This window comes from Pocillopora verrucosa, chromosome 13, assembly GCF_036669915.1.
Source record: "Pocillopora verrucosa isolate sample1 chromosome 13, ASM3666991v2, whole genome shotgun sequence".
Taxonomy (NCBI): Eukaryota; Metazoa; Cnidaria; class Anthozoa; order Scleractinia; family Pocilloporidae; genus Pocillopora; species Pocillopora verrucosa.
The window spans coordinates 9,982,501-9,996,834 of NC_089324.1; the positions used below are offsets into that span (position 1 = coordinate 9,982,501).

The 14,334-nt window shown below is 38.4% G+C and overlaps 1 protein-coding gene across 1 annotated transcript; it reads right to left on the reverse strand.

Moving 5' to 3' along the window:
• Positions 1-6,752: 6,752 nt before the first annotated feature.
• LOC131784175 (TNF receptor-associated factor 3) lies at positions 6,753-14,152 on the reverse strand. Its single transcript, XM_059100977.2, has 5 exons — positions 13,855-14,152; positions 12,243-12,390; positions 11,719-11,883; positions 10,398-10,553; positions 6,753-8,833 (listed from the first exon to the last, which is right to left on the reverse strand). Exons 1-5 carry the CDS (start codon positions 13,998-14,000, stop codon positions 7,817-7,819), a joined length of 1,632 nt encoding a protein of 543 aa, XP_058956960.2. The 5' UTR covers positions 14,001-14,152; the 3' UTR covers positions 6,753-7,816.
• Positions 14,153-14,334: the final 182 nt, after the last annotated feature.

Consider the following 14,334-nt stretch of genomic DNA (forward strand, 5'->3'; position numbering starts at 1 on the left):
GTTTGCTAACTCTACCATACCAATGCACAAGAGAGCTGTTTCCTGTAATCTGTTGGATGTTACTAAGGCATGCAAACTTCATTACCCAGCAGATAACAGCCTGCCACAAAGGACAATGCTGAAACCATGACATTAATGAATCAGAACTATGCATTATTTTACACTTTGTAACCATACATTATATCACACTTACCGTTTCAGATCTAATAGCATGGGTATAAATAAACCCAAAAATTTTAGTAATCCATTCCAGCTTTATAGCAACCACCATCATCGCTATCTGCTACAACAAACATTTACACACATTTTCCCTAATCATCATGGAACTTTGTACTGTATTTACTGCACTTTTCCCCTTTGCAATTATTGGAATGTGAGCCACGTGGCCATGTTTCTAATGGCTCTGATAAACCTTCCATTTTTTCTTGTCTTTTTTGTTATATTGAAAGATGATAGAGTGGTTGATATACAAAACAAGTCCACAAATTTCTAGTGAAATTTCTGCCAAACTTGCAATTAGTTGCGAATTATCAAGGCCTTCAGTTCCACTTGGTTGGAGTAAACAGTCCACCATTGTTCAACAACATGCTAGACTAAAGCAAATGCATCTCTCTGACTGACAAAGTGGTTTCTAATTGCTCAACTTCTACTTCTCTGTACTGGGGATGTATCTTTAAACTGCAGACCATCTGGCCTAAAGTTTTGCCATTGGAACGTCCAAAGATTAACTGACTCAAAGCTTGAGGAATTGAAACTCTTTGTCACTAATTTGCATTCTGATGTGGATGCCTTGATCATTACTGAAAGATTTTGGCAACCTAAAATACCAGACTCGTATCATTCTATTCCTGGCTTTAATTTACACCACAAGGACAGAGTTGAAAAGAGCAGAGGCAGCATCATGGCATGGATCAGTTCTTTAAAACAAAAACAACGCATGGACTTGGAAAACAATAATGTCTATCGCCCTCCATCTAACAACACAGAGCAAGACAAAATACTGGGAAGTAATATTGAGAATGCCTATTTACTCAACTAGGAGATTATCTTACTGGAAGATTTAAATGTGACTTTTTCATTTTCCCCTGATTTTAAAAAATACCACCTTGTGAAAATTTTACACAGCTTCAATCTGACCCAAGTTGTAAACAGCATCACAAGGCCATTGTCAAAGACTTGCCTAAACCATATTTGGTGCAGTCATCCTGAACACCTAAACAATAATAGTGTAATCCCTTCTGGGATGTCTGATCACCTTCCTATTGTTGCTAAAAGGAAATATAATCACACAAGATCTAACAATAGCAGGTTCAATACCATAAGCTACAGGAACATCAAAAACCTAGACAAAGCCGCATTTTTCAAGTCCTTGAAAAGGCACCTTGGGATTGCACTTTTCTTTTTGACGACATAAATGACATTGTTGACACTTGGTACAAGATTTTTAAAGCAGTAGTTAATGAACATCTCCCACTCAAACAAAATAGAGTAAAATGCAGAAATCAACCCAAGTGGTTCAATGTCAATATTTTGAAAGAAATTAGAAAACGAGATAATTCACTAAAGAAAGCAAGAAAAAGTAATATGGAAAGAGACTGGGACCTGTACAAACAAGAAAAAAACAGTGTCTCCAGTTTGATCAGGAGGAGAAAGCAGGCTTATTATAAGAATAAAATAAGTGAAAACAAAATCAACACCAGGAAACTATGGAATCTCATAAAGAGTTTGTCATGTGACGATGATGAATCTCAGTCTAGTATTGAAAAGTTGATTGATAGCGGCAATGTCATCATGGACAAAACCAGTACAGCTGAACTATGATATACCTTCTTTATTGATTATCCAAAGAATTTGATTTCTATCCAAAGCACACATTTGGCTCAGAGCCCAAGTGCCATTAATCAAGTTGAACATGCATTTGTGATCCTGAGTATAACTAAAACGAGTCTCTGAACTGCTTTTGTTCATTCCAAGTCACAAAGCAACAGGTGACGGTGGCATCAGCACCAAGATTTTTAAGATTGCTGCTTCTGCCGTACTACCATCTCTGACTCAGTGATCCATCTACCTGCGTGTCCCGCATCTCAGACTCATAATTTTCTTAAAAGATGCACAAATTTAGTACCAGATGTGTCCCATTGGATGCAAAAAAATTACCTTCTCTCAATTACAATCTTGACTTCATGACTTTTCTTCTCTAATTATCAAAAATTTCAAAATACATATCAAAGTAAGCAGCACATGATTCTAAAGCAAACATCATCACATTCTGGACACTACAGGCTCAATTTTCATGATCAGCGGTATTTTACAGAAGTGTCTGTTTATCAATTCCATACACGTGCTTTCTGTCTCTTCCTGCTTGCTTTTGTAAGGTGGACATAGTTATTCTTGAAAATTAAATGCCACCGAAGAAAAAACTTAAGCCCCTGGGGGGGCAAACAAAACGCTCATTTGGAAAACGGCCTGAAGCGAGTAAACATCAAGAACAAGCAGCAGCAACTGCAATAGAGAAGGATGAGGCAAAGGCAAATGAAGACAATGAAGAATCAGCACAAGCGAAATCTGCGAAATGTAAGGAACAAAGATTTTTTGAGCCATGGCTCAAAACATAATCATGGTTGGTCTACGAAAAAAATGGAGATTATATGTATTGTAAAGTCTGCTCAGAGGCTAGCAAATCGAACAGAATGAGTAAGGAAGCCCAGTGCCGAAATTTTCAAAACACCACACTAAATTGGCATGCTGGTCTCCTTGAACACAAGATGGCTCTTCAAGGCCCTGAGATAAGAAAGTCATTGGAGGAAGCCTGAGAAAAGGTGAAACAAAGCAGAATAAAGCCGTCCTGGTGCTTTTTAAATGTGTGTTAAAAAATTTTAAATTTTTAAAGGCTGTATATAGAGAGCATCCCACTAGTAAAATTCAAATCGCTACTTGAACTTCTTCACGATTTGGGGCTTGAGGACATAGCAATTTTGAAACAAACCAACATCAGTTACGATTCTTACACAACTTCAGATGATATCTTACAGTGCCTTTCAGATGAAATTGATGATGAACTCAAAGAAAAGTTGGAAAAATCTCCTGAAAGTAACTAGTAAAATATAGACCTCTTTTAATTGTATGTGTTATTCATAAGTACAACTCATATAACGATGAGTGTGGGACTCACAATCCTGCCTGTGGGACTCACTGGATTTTGGCTGTGTGAGTCCCTGGACTCACTACTGCCTTTTTCTAGATGGATCACTGCTGACTAGACTGTTAAATCTGTGCATATAAAATATGGTCTTTCCATCTGCTTAGAAAGTAGCTAAAGTAACGCCTGTGTATAAAGGAAATGGAAGCAGATCAGACCGTAACAACTACAGGCCAATCTCAGTCCTGCCAGTCCTGTTTATGCTACTTGAAAGACACATTTGCGATCATCTGTGTGACTTCTTGACATCAAACGGGATATTGTACAAACTCCAATCTGGGTTTAGAAAGTTGTTCTCCACTTAGACAGCTTTGATATGACTTATTGATGAGCTTTTACTCAATCTGGACAAGGACAATGTTACTTGCCTGGTAATGATTGACTACAAAAATGCTCTCAACCTTATCGATCATACACTTCTTATACAAAAGCTCTGGGCTACTAGCATCAATAATGATTATGTTTCACTCTTTGAAAGTTATCTCAGTGATCGTACACAAAATGTTAACATCAATGGGTGTCATTCAACTCTCAGAGGTGCAAACCTTGGAGTGCCTCAAGGGAGTATCCTAGGACCAGTCTTGTTTCTTATATATATAAATGATCTACCAGAGACACTGGAACATTCAGCAGCAGACATATATGCAGATGATACTAGCATCAGTGCTAATGTTAATGTTGATTAAATTTCTTCAAGCTGATGTTGGTAACGTGGCACAATGGACCACAGAAAATAAAATGGTACTTAATGAGTCCAAAACTAAAACTATGTTAGTAGCTGGCAAACGTCTACAGAAGAAGATGAGCAGCACCTCACTCACTGGCCTTGTCAACTCAGTTGAACTCAAACAAGTCCAGTCTCATAAACTGTTGGGTGTAATTATTGACACTCAGCTTAATTTTAATGACCATATTGATAATCTATGTAAGGGGCTAACACAGTGCATTGCTGTTTTGAAAAAAATCAGGTGTAATTTACCTTTAGATCAACTAATTCTTTATTACAATGCCATGATAAAACAAATAATGATGTATGGCTCTACTGCGTGGGTTTCTACACCTGTTGATAATTTAAATAAGGTCTTCAGGCTACAGAAGTGTGCTGCATGCGTTATTCTCAATGCTGATACTAGAGCAAATAGTGTAGATCTGTTTAGAGAACTCGATTGGCTACCTTTTATTCATGAAGCTAAGATTAATCAATGGGCATTAGTTTATAATCATTTGAATGGGGTGTATCCTGGTTATATGTTAGAATTACTCAAACGAAACATCAACATACATTCTACTGAAAGACAAAGTAGATATGGGTCTTCAAATTTAATCTGTCCAAAGTATAAAGGAGAATCAGAAGGTGCTTAGGACCTTTCAAGTATAAGCCACTAGGTTTTGGAATTCACTTCCCAATGAAATTAAGAGTAGCTCTAGTTAAGACATTTTAAAGAAATCTTATATAAGTATTTTTTTGAGTCCTATAAAGATGTTCATCACTTTACTATGGCTTAGGCTATTCTATTTTATTCTAATATATTTTATATTAATCCTTAGAACATTCATATTTTAATTGTTTCATCACCTAGTCTTGATTACTTCATTATTTTCAAGTATTTGTGTTTATTTTCAAATTGTTTTTGAGAGCCACAAGTTTATGAGTATTTTTTACTGTCAAGTGCCACCCTCGAAAAACAAAGTTAAATATTATTAATGATCCAACTATGAAACAAAATGATTGTAAACCCACCAGATCAACCACAACTTGTCAACTACAACAAACAACAATGGATCAAAATTATGGTTTTCCCACCAAAAAACTGGGGCATCTACAAGCAGGCCATCAGAACCAACAACAACATTGTGGGGTGCCACAATGCTTGGAATTGATGTGTGAGTAGACAGTGTGGATTGTCTCTAAACTGCTTAATCAAGCTCCTGGATAGAGAGGCAAGACTTACAACCATCCTCATAAGAGTTATCTCAAACAGGAAACTGAAGCAGGTCCAGTAGAAGCAGGTCAAGCAGAAGCAGTATGGAAACCTGCAGGCAATGCCATTTGACAGCTGGGAGAAGTACACAATGACAGAAGAGACACCGCACAGATGCTGAGAACCTGTTCTCATCTCAAAGACCCGACACATGGGAACTAAAGAACTCAACAAAAACCACAACAAAAGAAAGCTCCTTAAGATGCCTCCAAGTTTGCAAAAGAAAACGAGCAACAATAATGTAACCTTAAAACATTTGAGAAGAGATTGGGGCTTCAGGGTTGGTTTGTGGCAATCATGCAACTGTCAACCTTATATTAAACATATAAGCCGAGATCAGAAAGATTATCAAAACATCTTAAAGGACAGGAAGCTTAGTCTGAATAATGCAGTAGAATAACTGTAGGCTTTGAAACTTAAATACCACTGACATAATGAAAATGGTTCGCAAACCTTTGAGACGCACTGATCCTGAAATACGGTGACGTACCTCTGGTGAGATCAGGTTCCCTCTGCGCGCATTCGATAGAATCACTTCTATAACTTCATGGAATTAAACCTACATTTAGGATATACAAGTTGAGAAAAAATTAGAATTAATCGTTACAAAGATATTCCAAATAACTAAAAAGTAGATTTCGAAAGCTACCGAGGATCATGTTTGAGTCCAACGCAATATTCTTTCCCACCTAAGTGTTCCCGCCGCATGATCGTGCAAAAAGAGCTATGAATTGAGTAACGGAATTTCCTTTACAAAATCCATCTTACCGTAACGTCTTAAAGTTGAAAACTACTAATAGATTGTGAAACCATAGCCACGACAAGGTCAACCTGTACTTACCTAAGCGGTTTTACGATCTGTGTCATCTTGTGTCAAACGAACATGCTCACGTGCTCTCCCAGGTGCCCTCCGGTTTGGGACGCGACACTACAGTATAAGGTCAGCGGTCTTACCGAAGATAAAGGGGTAAGTTTCTAAAGAAACTGTGGTGCTGCATCTGTGGGAGAGTATAGCAGGTGATTTAGTGTTAACAACTGGGTTGAAAACGTAAATTAGCCACCGTAAAGAGTAAAAAAGCTGACGTTTTGAGCGTTAGCCCTTCGTCAGAGCGATATCCTTACCGAAGGGCACCCCTCAGGTGACACCTGACGGGTGGCTGAGTATTTGTCTGGTAAATCAAACCCTGGGGGTGCTCTTTGAGCGAAACTTGACTCGTGTCGAGGCCGGCCGTGTCGTAACGGTCTCCGAATTGCACAGGAAGTTCTTACAGGAAGTGGCTTTTCATTTGAAACTCTCGCTGAATTGATTCCTCGACGGCGGAACTTTTGTAAAATATTTTTCGATAAGCTTAAATGACAACCATCTGGCTTTCGTAATGCTGAGTCTCGAGGGAAGGAGACGTGGTTTCGTCTAAGAATCGAGCGATTTTCAAGAGCGGGTCAGTCCATTGGTCTGACGAAGCCTTCTTCCATTTCCTTCTTCTTAGTGGGGTGGTAGTATGATGAGAGCTCAGCTAAAACTTACCGAAATCGCCCGAAATTGCTACCAGAGAACAAACAATCACACAACACTTTATGCAGGTTAGATTTTATTTGCGTTATTATTTACAAAGTCACAGAGCGGATATACAAAGCTATATAGTATTAAGTAACCTCTCATAGATAGCTCGGGCTCCATGTGTTCAAACACATCTTTGAAAGTCGTTGGTGATAGTTGTTCTTTCCCGTCAAATGCTTTTATATACGACCAGACTTCAAGCCTTAGAGAGAAGGGGTCCAATCAGCGCTGTTTGGGGAGGAAGAGGCCGAATCGCTCGAACAAAGAAAGTACACAAGCGACTTCAAACATGGTCCCACGACTTATGCTTAATGATTCAGTCCAAAGTAAAAAAAGGAAAACAATGCGAACTAAAATTAAGGGTGTGAATAAATTCCAAACGAAATCGAGAAAATAGCGAACAAATACTATTTATATGCATCGAAACTCGCATAAAAAAATGAAAACTCAAATTTATGACATAACGTAACGATAAACGACGATTTCGTGTACTTCGATTTCTACAAAACTTACTCTCAAGATTCACAACGTGTAAGTGATGAAAACTGAAATCACATAAATGCTACTACGCGCATGATAAAATAGGTCGATCCGCTGCAAAAATTATTCATTATCAAGAAATTCTCGCCTTTCATGTTAAGCTAGTGGTGACAAAACTTTACCAGTGACCCCCTCGACTAGTTTCCTTTCAGAAATTTGCCAAATTCTGGGAGATTCTGCATGATGACGTAACCAGCCGCAACCAGGGTACATTCTCGATGGAGGAAGAGAGAGAAATCTTATTCTTTGATCAATCATCGATTATTCATGAGAAACATGTACGTTTCATTTTACCTCCTATCTTTAAAACGTCTTCGCCACAGTGCGACGAAAGTGCGACTACAATGTAGAGTATGTTACATGTCGAGTTATTATAATGTTCTCTAGAAACACGTTTTCCATTCCATGTTTTCCGTTTTCCATTGTTTCTCTTTTCAGAGGTTCACTGGAAATTGCAGCCATTTAATTACCGATAGCCCTTTCGTATCACGCGTCGATCACGATGATATGAACATCTATTTATAGACGACATACGCTTCAGTAAACTTGACCTCCCGTGTCTACTGTTACCTTAATAAATAACGTATCATCCCGAGCATATCCCCGGGTCCGTAAGGTGCGATGTGATATAAAGGTCGGGCAGCCTGACGCAATGTTCATATCTGATGTAGGTTTCTTGAAACTGGAACTGTTAGGATCAGGACGGAATGAATCTGTAACATCCGCTGAACCCCCCTGATCCAACAGCCTGAAGGTCACCTTATGGTGAAATGGCCAAGGTAATAAGGCGTCGTATTCACCTTTCATAACTACAAAAAACAGAGACATGTACTCGTCTTTACCAATGCCATCACCATTCGGATAAGCTCTCGCACAAACTTTGTATCCAAACCGACCTACATAAAACGGAGGACTGTATATGGAAGGCGTCCTGCCGCTCTTCGCCTCTTGAAGTCTTTTCGGCCAAACATCAATTTTCCAAATATACATTCCTTCATAGGATGTGGCCTCAAGCATTTGAATTTTAATATCTTGTTCGGCGAGATTGATATCATGCAATGCTAGCTGATGCTCGTGTCTATCGAGCCGCGATGAACTGGACCCTGCAGCACCGTGCTCAGCCCCTGCTTCCACCCTAGTGTTATTCACAACCCTTGTCGCTTCCCGTTTTAAGCTTGTAATTAAAACTTCATGTTCTCGGATTGCCTGTCTAAATTCCTCCAGCTGCGCCGACACCTGTTCTATGGACGGTAAATTGGATAAACTGACGAGCTTCTGCTGAATTCCACTCAAGTTGTTCTTGTGATCGGATAAGGTCCGATCAATATGATCAACTTTAGTAGTAATAACACGCATGTCGCGCATAGCATTAGCAAGAGCTTCCCTTTGATCGTCAAGCTGTGTCTGTAGACTAAGCTTCTCCGTTGTTAAAGTCCTAGTTGTTTTTTCCATCTCTGAAAGTTTTTCATTATATCTAGTAAAACTTCTAGCCGTAAAGTCCAGGTGTTCTTTGGTCTGCTGTGAACAATGCTCTTCCACGGCGTTTCTGGGGCCCTTAGATGCAATCAAGAAAAAAAAAAAAAAATAATAATAATAATAATAAGAATAGTAATTTTCATATTCAACAGAATTCTTTCATTCCAAGATCATCAAACAAAAAATACCTCGTTCTAGCCTACAGTGCAGGCGTCTTATAAGTGCGAGCTAACGTTATACGCTCGCGATCGTTTATCCGCTTGGCCATGTTTGATTTGGAGTTAGAGTGGACGGTGGGGGTAGGGGGAGGGGGAAGGCGAAAAGACACCTGCCCAAAGAGGCTGCTATATTGCCAAACAACCCTTGATTAGTTGCGCTTCACTGCATTTCCGTAAAAAGGGCGGGTAACCTCATGAAAATGAGTTAAATTAAAAACCAGAGGCACTGTCTTTTTCATTTCACTTCCCCACCCCTACCTTTCTCGTGATTTTTGACCGACGACCGCTCTCTTGGTACAAATTTCTTTCTCTCCCTAGCCTTCCGCTGCCATTAAAACCAAAGATGGCGGCCATAATTTTCGTTAGAAAATACTGAGCACTCGCTCGCTAAAATTACGCCTGCGCAGGCAAACCTCGATCATAATTGGGCGACGATGCATGCATAAGTCAAGTGCCGCTCGCGTGTACTACAAACCCCCACGCGCGCGTCAAGTGCGTGTAATGCGCGTGAGTTAAACACACTTTCGGTGCGTGTAGTTACGCGCGTGCAGTATAAATATTTCACTACCTTACAGCTGAACTGGGCCAGCCCAATTAAGTATTACCAAAAAATAAATAAATAAGATCTCCCTCATGCACTACACGCAAATGCGTGCACTCTTCACGTGAATGTGATGAGAATTTGTATTTCATCAAATTAGAGGATTTTTAGTTGATACAATACCAAATTCTCTGAAATAAAATCGTTAGAATTTCATGACAGTCAGTAAGGAGAATTACTAATGAGATTTTGGGAGTGAAAGGGTTAATAACATAACCCTTCAAAATCCTTAGTGCCCGGAAATCACGGAATGCATAAGCATTCAAGAGATTTCCTACGTTTATGGCTGATGTGCTCTTGATGAGGTGTTGATCTGTCACATCTCTGTACAAGAGAGACTGCATAGCCTTTAGACTAAATGATAAAAAAGACAGGGGGTTCTAATCAGCAGAATGGAATTGAAGTTTCACAAAATTTTCCTTTTCATTGAAATCCTTTTAAGGTCTTGTTTTTCTTTTCAACACTTAATGAGCTTTTCAAACGCTCTGGGCCGGTCCATTACACGAGGTCTGACCCAAACCGCAGTTTTACGCAAGCAATGGGCCTTACTTTCCACTATTAGAGAGCTGTTTTCATTAAATAAATTTCCTTTCACTGCTTCAAACTCTTCACAAGATTCATTTAAATTAAAGATAGATTAGAACACGGTTTGGTTAAATAACGTCTAAACTTTGTTTAAATAACTGGCCCTGTAGGTTCACGTTTGTGGTGAAACTAAACCTGACTTAATAAGTACCAGCAAAAGTACTACCTATTCCCCACATAATAGTTTTATTATGCAGTTTAAAGGCATGAAGTTCCTTTACGCGTCTCCGTGACTCACCTTAAAAGAGCATCCAGACATACTGTATGGACAAACTATCTGGGCTAAAGGACAGTGATTCTGGATATGATCATCCAATAACTCACGGGGTATATTCACTTCATCACACCTTTCGGGACATGACAGTGGGAACCTTGTGCAGGTCTCCTCATGATCCTGACAAAATGTGGACAAGAATACCATCAGATATTGGTCACAACCTTACAGTGATTTCCTTAAAAAAAGAAGGTGTAATGGCATTTCTTTTTAACTTTGCACAATTGTTAACTACACTAAGCTAATCCAAAATATAAAATAAAAAGTTGGGGTCACCATGCTACTTTTTGAGTTTTTGGGCTATGATAAAAAACAACTCTGTTAGCTTGTGATACCAGAATTGAAAATCCTTCCTAGAGTGTAAAGTACCCACTACTTCTAGAAAGTAGCCAGTGAATTCGAAAAGAATGTTCTGCTCCTATGATCCCACAACAGTGTTGTGGTAAACTACTAAAACATTTTCAAAAACATCAAAGTGGTGAAGTAATAGGCCCACCTGCCGACCAGTACTACTCCCTCGGGCAAAACACCTAACATCGCATTGCAACAATTATTCGAAAAGAATATTTGAACATCTACAATGAAAAAATCTTCAAAGTTGGATATATTATGGAGGATGGCATTTTCTTTCAATACGTGGAATAAAACTGGGGGGTCACCATGCCTGTTTTTCTGCAATTGTTTGGTGAAGGTGACAAATTCACTTCTGCTGTGCATTTTTCTGAGAGGGCACTGGAACGAGTTTCTCCCCATAATCCAGTCTCGCCTACTGAAGTTTCAAAATTTTGATTTTTATAAGCAGGACACCTATTTTTCGTTTTATCTGATACATATTTTCTGTGCTTTAGTGGTTTGTTGTTGCAAAACCGGCCTCTGTTGTCTTTTTTTATGATACCAGCTTTAAAAGCGGCCCCCATCTTGGATGTCGCAATGTTATGCGCAGTAGAGGTGCGCAATGCAAAACCAGGGAATCACCTTAATCAAAAATACCATACATGATAACAGCATGGTTTCTCTCAAACTATTCTCAAAGGAGCCTAAGATTAAGTTGGCTTTAAAAAATAAGTGAAAAAAATGTACTTAAATCTCAGAGGAAATTAGGATGGATGAGAAATGGGAAAAATGGAAGAAGAATTGAAAATGGAGAGGATGAAGAATTAATAGTAAATTAAATAAATTTCACAAGTTGAATGCACAAGCTAGAAGGGATTTGCAATGATGGCTATGCCCTGGTACCATTAGTTAATTCTGCATGAAGCATAAGATTCATTTCTGTAAAGCACACCTTTTGTTCAGCTTCAGTTATTAGCATTTCACACCACTGACAAGGTATCTTCTTGTATAAACAGTTCCTTTCTATGTGCTCCTGCAGATCTTGTGCCAGTAACTGGATGTTACAGCCTGAGTTTGGACAAGGAAGTTTCCTATAATCACACTGGGTTAGGTGTTCCTGTAAAGTAATAAAGGAAGAGAAAATATACTCAACTGAAATGTCAATTAACATCAACATGTATGTAAGAGGTGACAAGGAAGTATAGATGTGTGTGTCATTAAAATAATACCATTAATGCAAAGGTAAGGTTACTGAATCTGAACTATCTCATACTGTCAACTTTACATCCAGAAATCATCTTGTGCCCAACCTAACTGTCAACAAAGTGTGCAGAAAATATGGGAACTAAATGGGTGGTCAGAAGCTGATTAAGAAGGACAGCTGCAGATAGTTCTTTCACTTCCACAAAACATGACTAATTCCAAAATGAAAGAGTGGTAGAGGTTTGACTTAATCTATTTAAAAAAGAAACTTACCTCAAGATTCTGTAGCTTTTCCTTCCATGTGCAGCCAACATCATGATTGTTGCAGAAACAAATTAGCTGATATATTTCTCTCTGACAAGAGATATCTTGAAAGAATGGATTCACATTCTCTCCATCTACTGGACACAGACCTTCCAGACTTAAGGTTTCATTTAAGAGAAACATAAATTGTCATTTATTAACATTTTAAACTACATAACAGGCTAAGAGTTTGTGTATCTGGTAGTATAACATATTAGATAATAAGCAATATATGTAATGTATTGGTTATTGTCATGAAAAGAATTGGTTTGAACATGGAAGAAATATTTAATTGTGATATACAACAAAAGCAGAAGAAGAAAGTCCTGACATGGACTGCTGATTGAGTAAAACCTAGGCACAAATCTTCAAGTACAAACAAGTGTGACACTTGAATGTTGCAAGTCTTTCCTAAATTTTCAAGGTATTGCCATCAGACAGTTTTCAACACTAGTCACTAAAAGTGGCCTTGTCATTATGCTTTGAAGAAAGATGAATCACACAATGGCTGTCTTTTCACAAATGCTTTTTTTCAAGTCATGTAACAGGTGACAACCAAAAATCATGAGTATGGTTTACAATGGTTTTCCCAACTCCCCTGGGTTAAGCAAGTTGGCAAACTTTAATGAATTTGTCATTAAAATTACACTGCCCAACAAGGTAGCTAGAGCCAGTCTTCAAATAATGTCTGCTAATGAGAGGTCATCCATCCATTACTTAAGGGTTTTAAATTGGAAACAGAACACACCTTCTAATTTATGTCTCCAACAAAACAAGATGAATATTTCTGTAGTTCATGATCTCAGAACCTTCCCTTCTTCAGATGATACATTTCTATATGTCCTTCCTTTCATCTTTGGTTATGAAAAGCACTAAGCAACATGCTATGACTGTGCATCTCCCATTATATTACACACTTATTTAATTGCACACACCCTCGTTAATTAATCATAACAATAGCAAAATTCTAAAACATGATTGGTTTTCAGCCTGATTTAAGGGCTAATAGGACAGTCTAGACATCAAACATAGTATGCATCACATGGGCATGTTACTATTGTACATTATACCAGATTAACTGTTTTTTGTTTTTCTGTTGAAAAGTATAACTTAAGGTTAACTGGTATATTTTTCCGTTTTTTCATCATTTTGATTAATCAACTCGTGATTAACAAATGTCATTTCCACTTTGCAATCATCCAATTTGGATAATATGACACGACTTGGGCTTCACTCAGTCTTACTACAGTTATTTACTACGACGATCTACAATTTCACAACTGTCAATTTAAAATCGTTTAACGATGTCTGTAAACAAATTCAGAAATGTTAAGGGAGACATCCATTTTGCGAAAACACTGCAACTCACAAGTGTAAATGTGAATCAGCGGATTGAAAAATAATATATACGTAGCTTTGACTTCTCATGTTTTACCAATCATTGGAAAACACGATTACAAAAACTGACAGTCGATGGGACATTAATTAGCCGCCAAGCTGACCGCTTGTAGCACGCTACAAAATAAACAACAAAAACATAACTTAAGGTAAAGCTCACACGACAGTAAACGTTCTGACTTACCTTACGGAAGCTTTCAAGCATCTCGAACAAAATCTGTGGCCACAATAAGTTTGTAGTGGATCTTTCAGAACCTTTTTACACAGAGGACAGACATAACGATCTGGTAGCTTGTCTTCAAATTGAACGTTATCAATAGCGTTATCCATTGCTATCGTATGTTTTTATAAACCCCTCCGTTTAGTGCGAAACAAAGCAGCTAAGTTTTAAGTTCAAAAGAAAGGAAACCAAAGGTATAGCATAAAACTTGCCTACGTTAGCACAATGCACGCCTTGCTCGAGCAGTTCCTGCCTACGTTAGAAGTTTCAGTTTCGGTAGGCCCAGGGTCTTCTCGGCCAGTTTTCGTTAAGCGGCCAATCTCGAGATCAGGTCCATTTTGTTTCCCTTGTTCCATCTTGCTATTTGGGGTAGGTACGTCATGTATGGGTAATTATTATGTCCTCAATACATATTGTGTCCTGTACCTTACATACCAAATCCTA

Bases quoted from the DNA above. Each gene is read 5' to 3' on its own strand.
- LOC131784175 (XM_059100977.2), bottom strand. From the start codon at position 14,000: ATGGATAACGCTATTGATAACGTTCAATTTGAAGACAAGCTACCAGAT. The intron at 12,391-13,854 runs GTAAGTCAGAAC...TGAAACCTTAAG, and splicing joins TGCTTGAAAGCTTCCGTAAG to TCTGGAAGGTCTGTGTCCAG. The intron at 10,554-11,718 runs GTGTGCTTTACA...ACATTTTGTCAG, and splicing joins TAACTGAAGCTGAACAAAAG to GATCATGAGGAGACCTGCAC.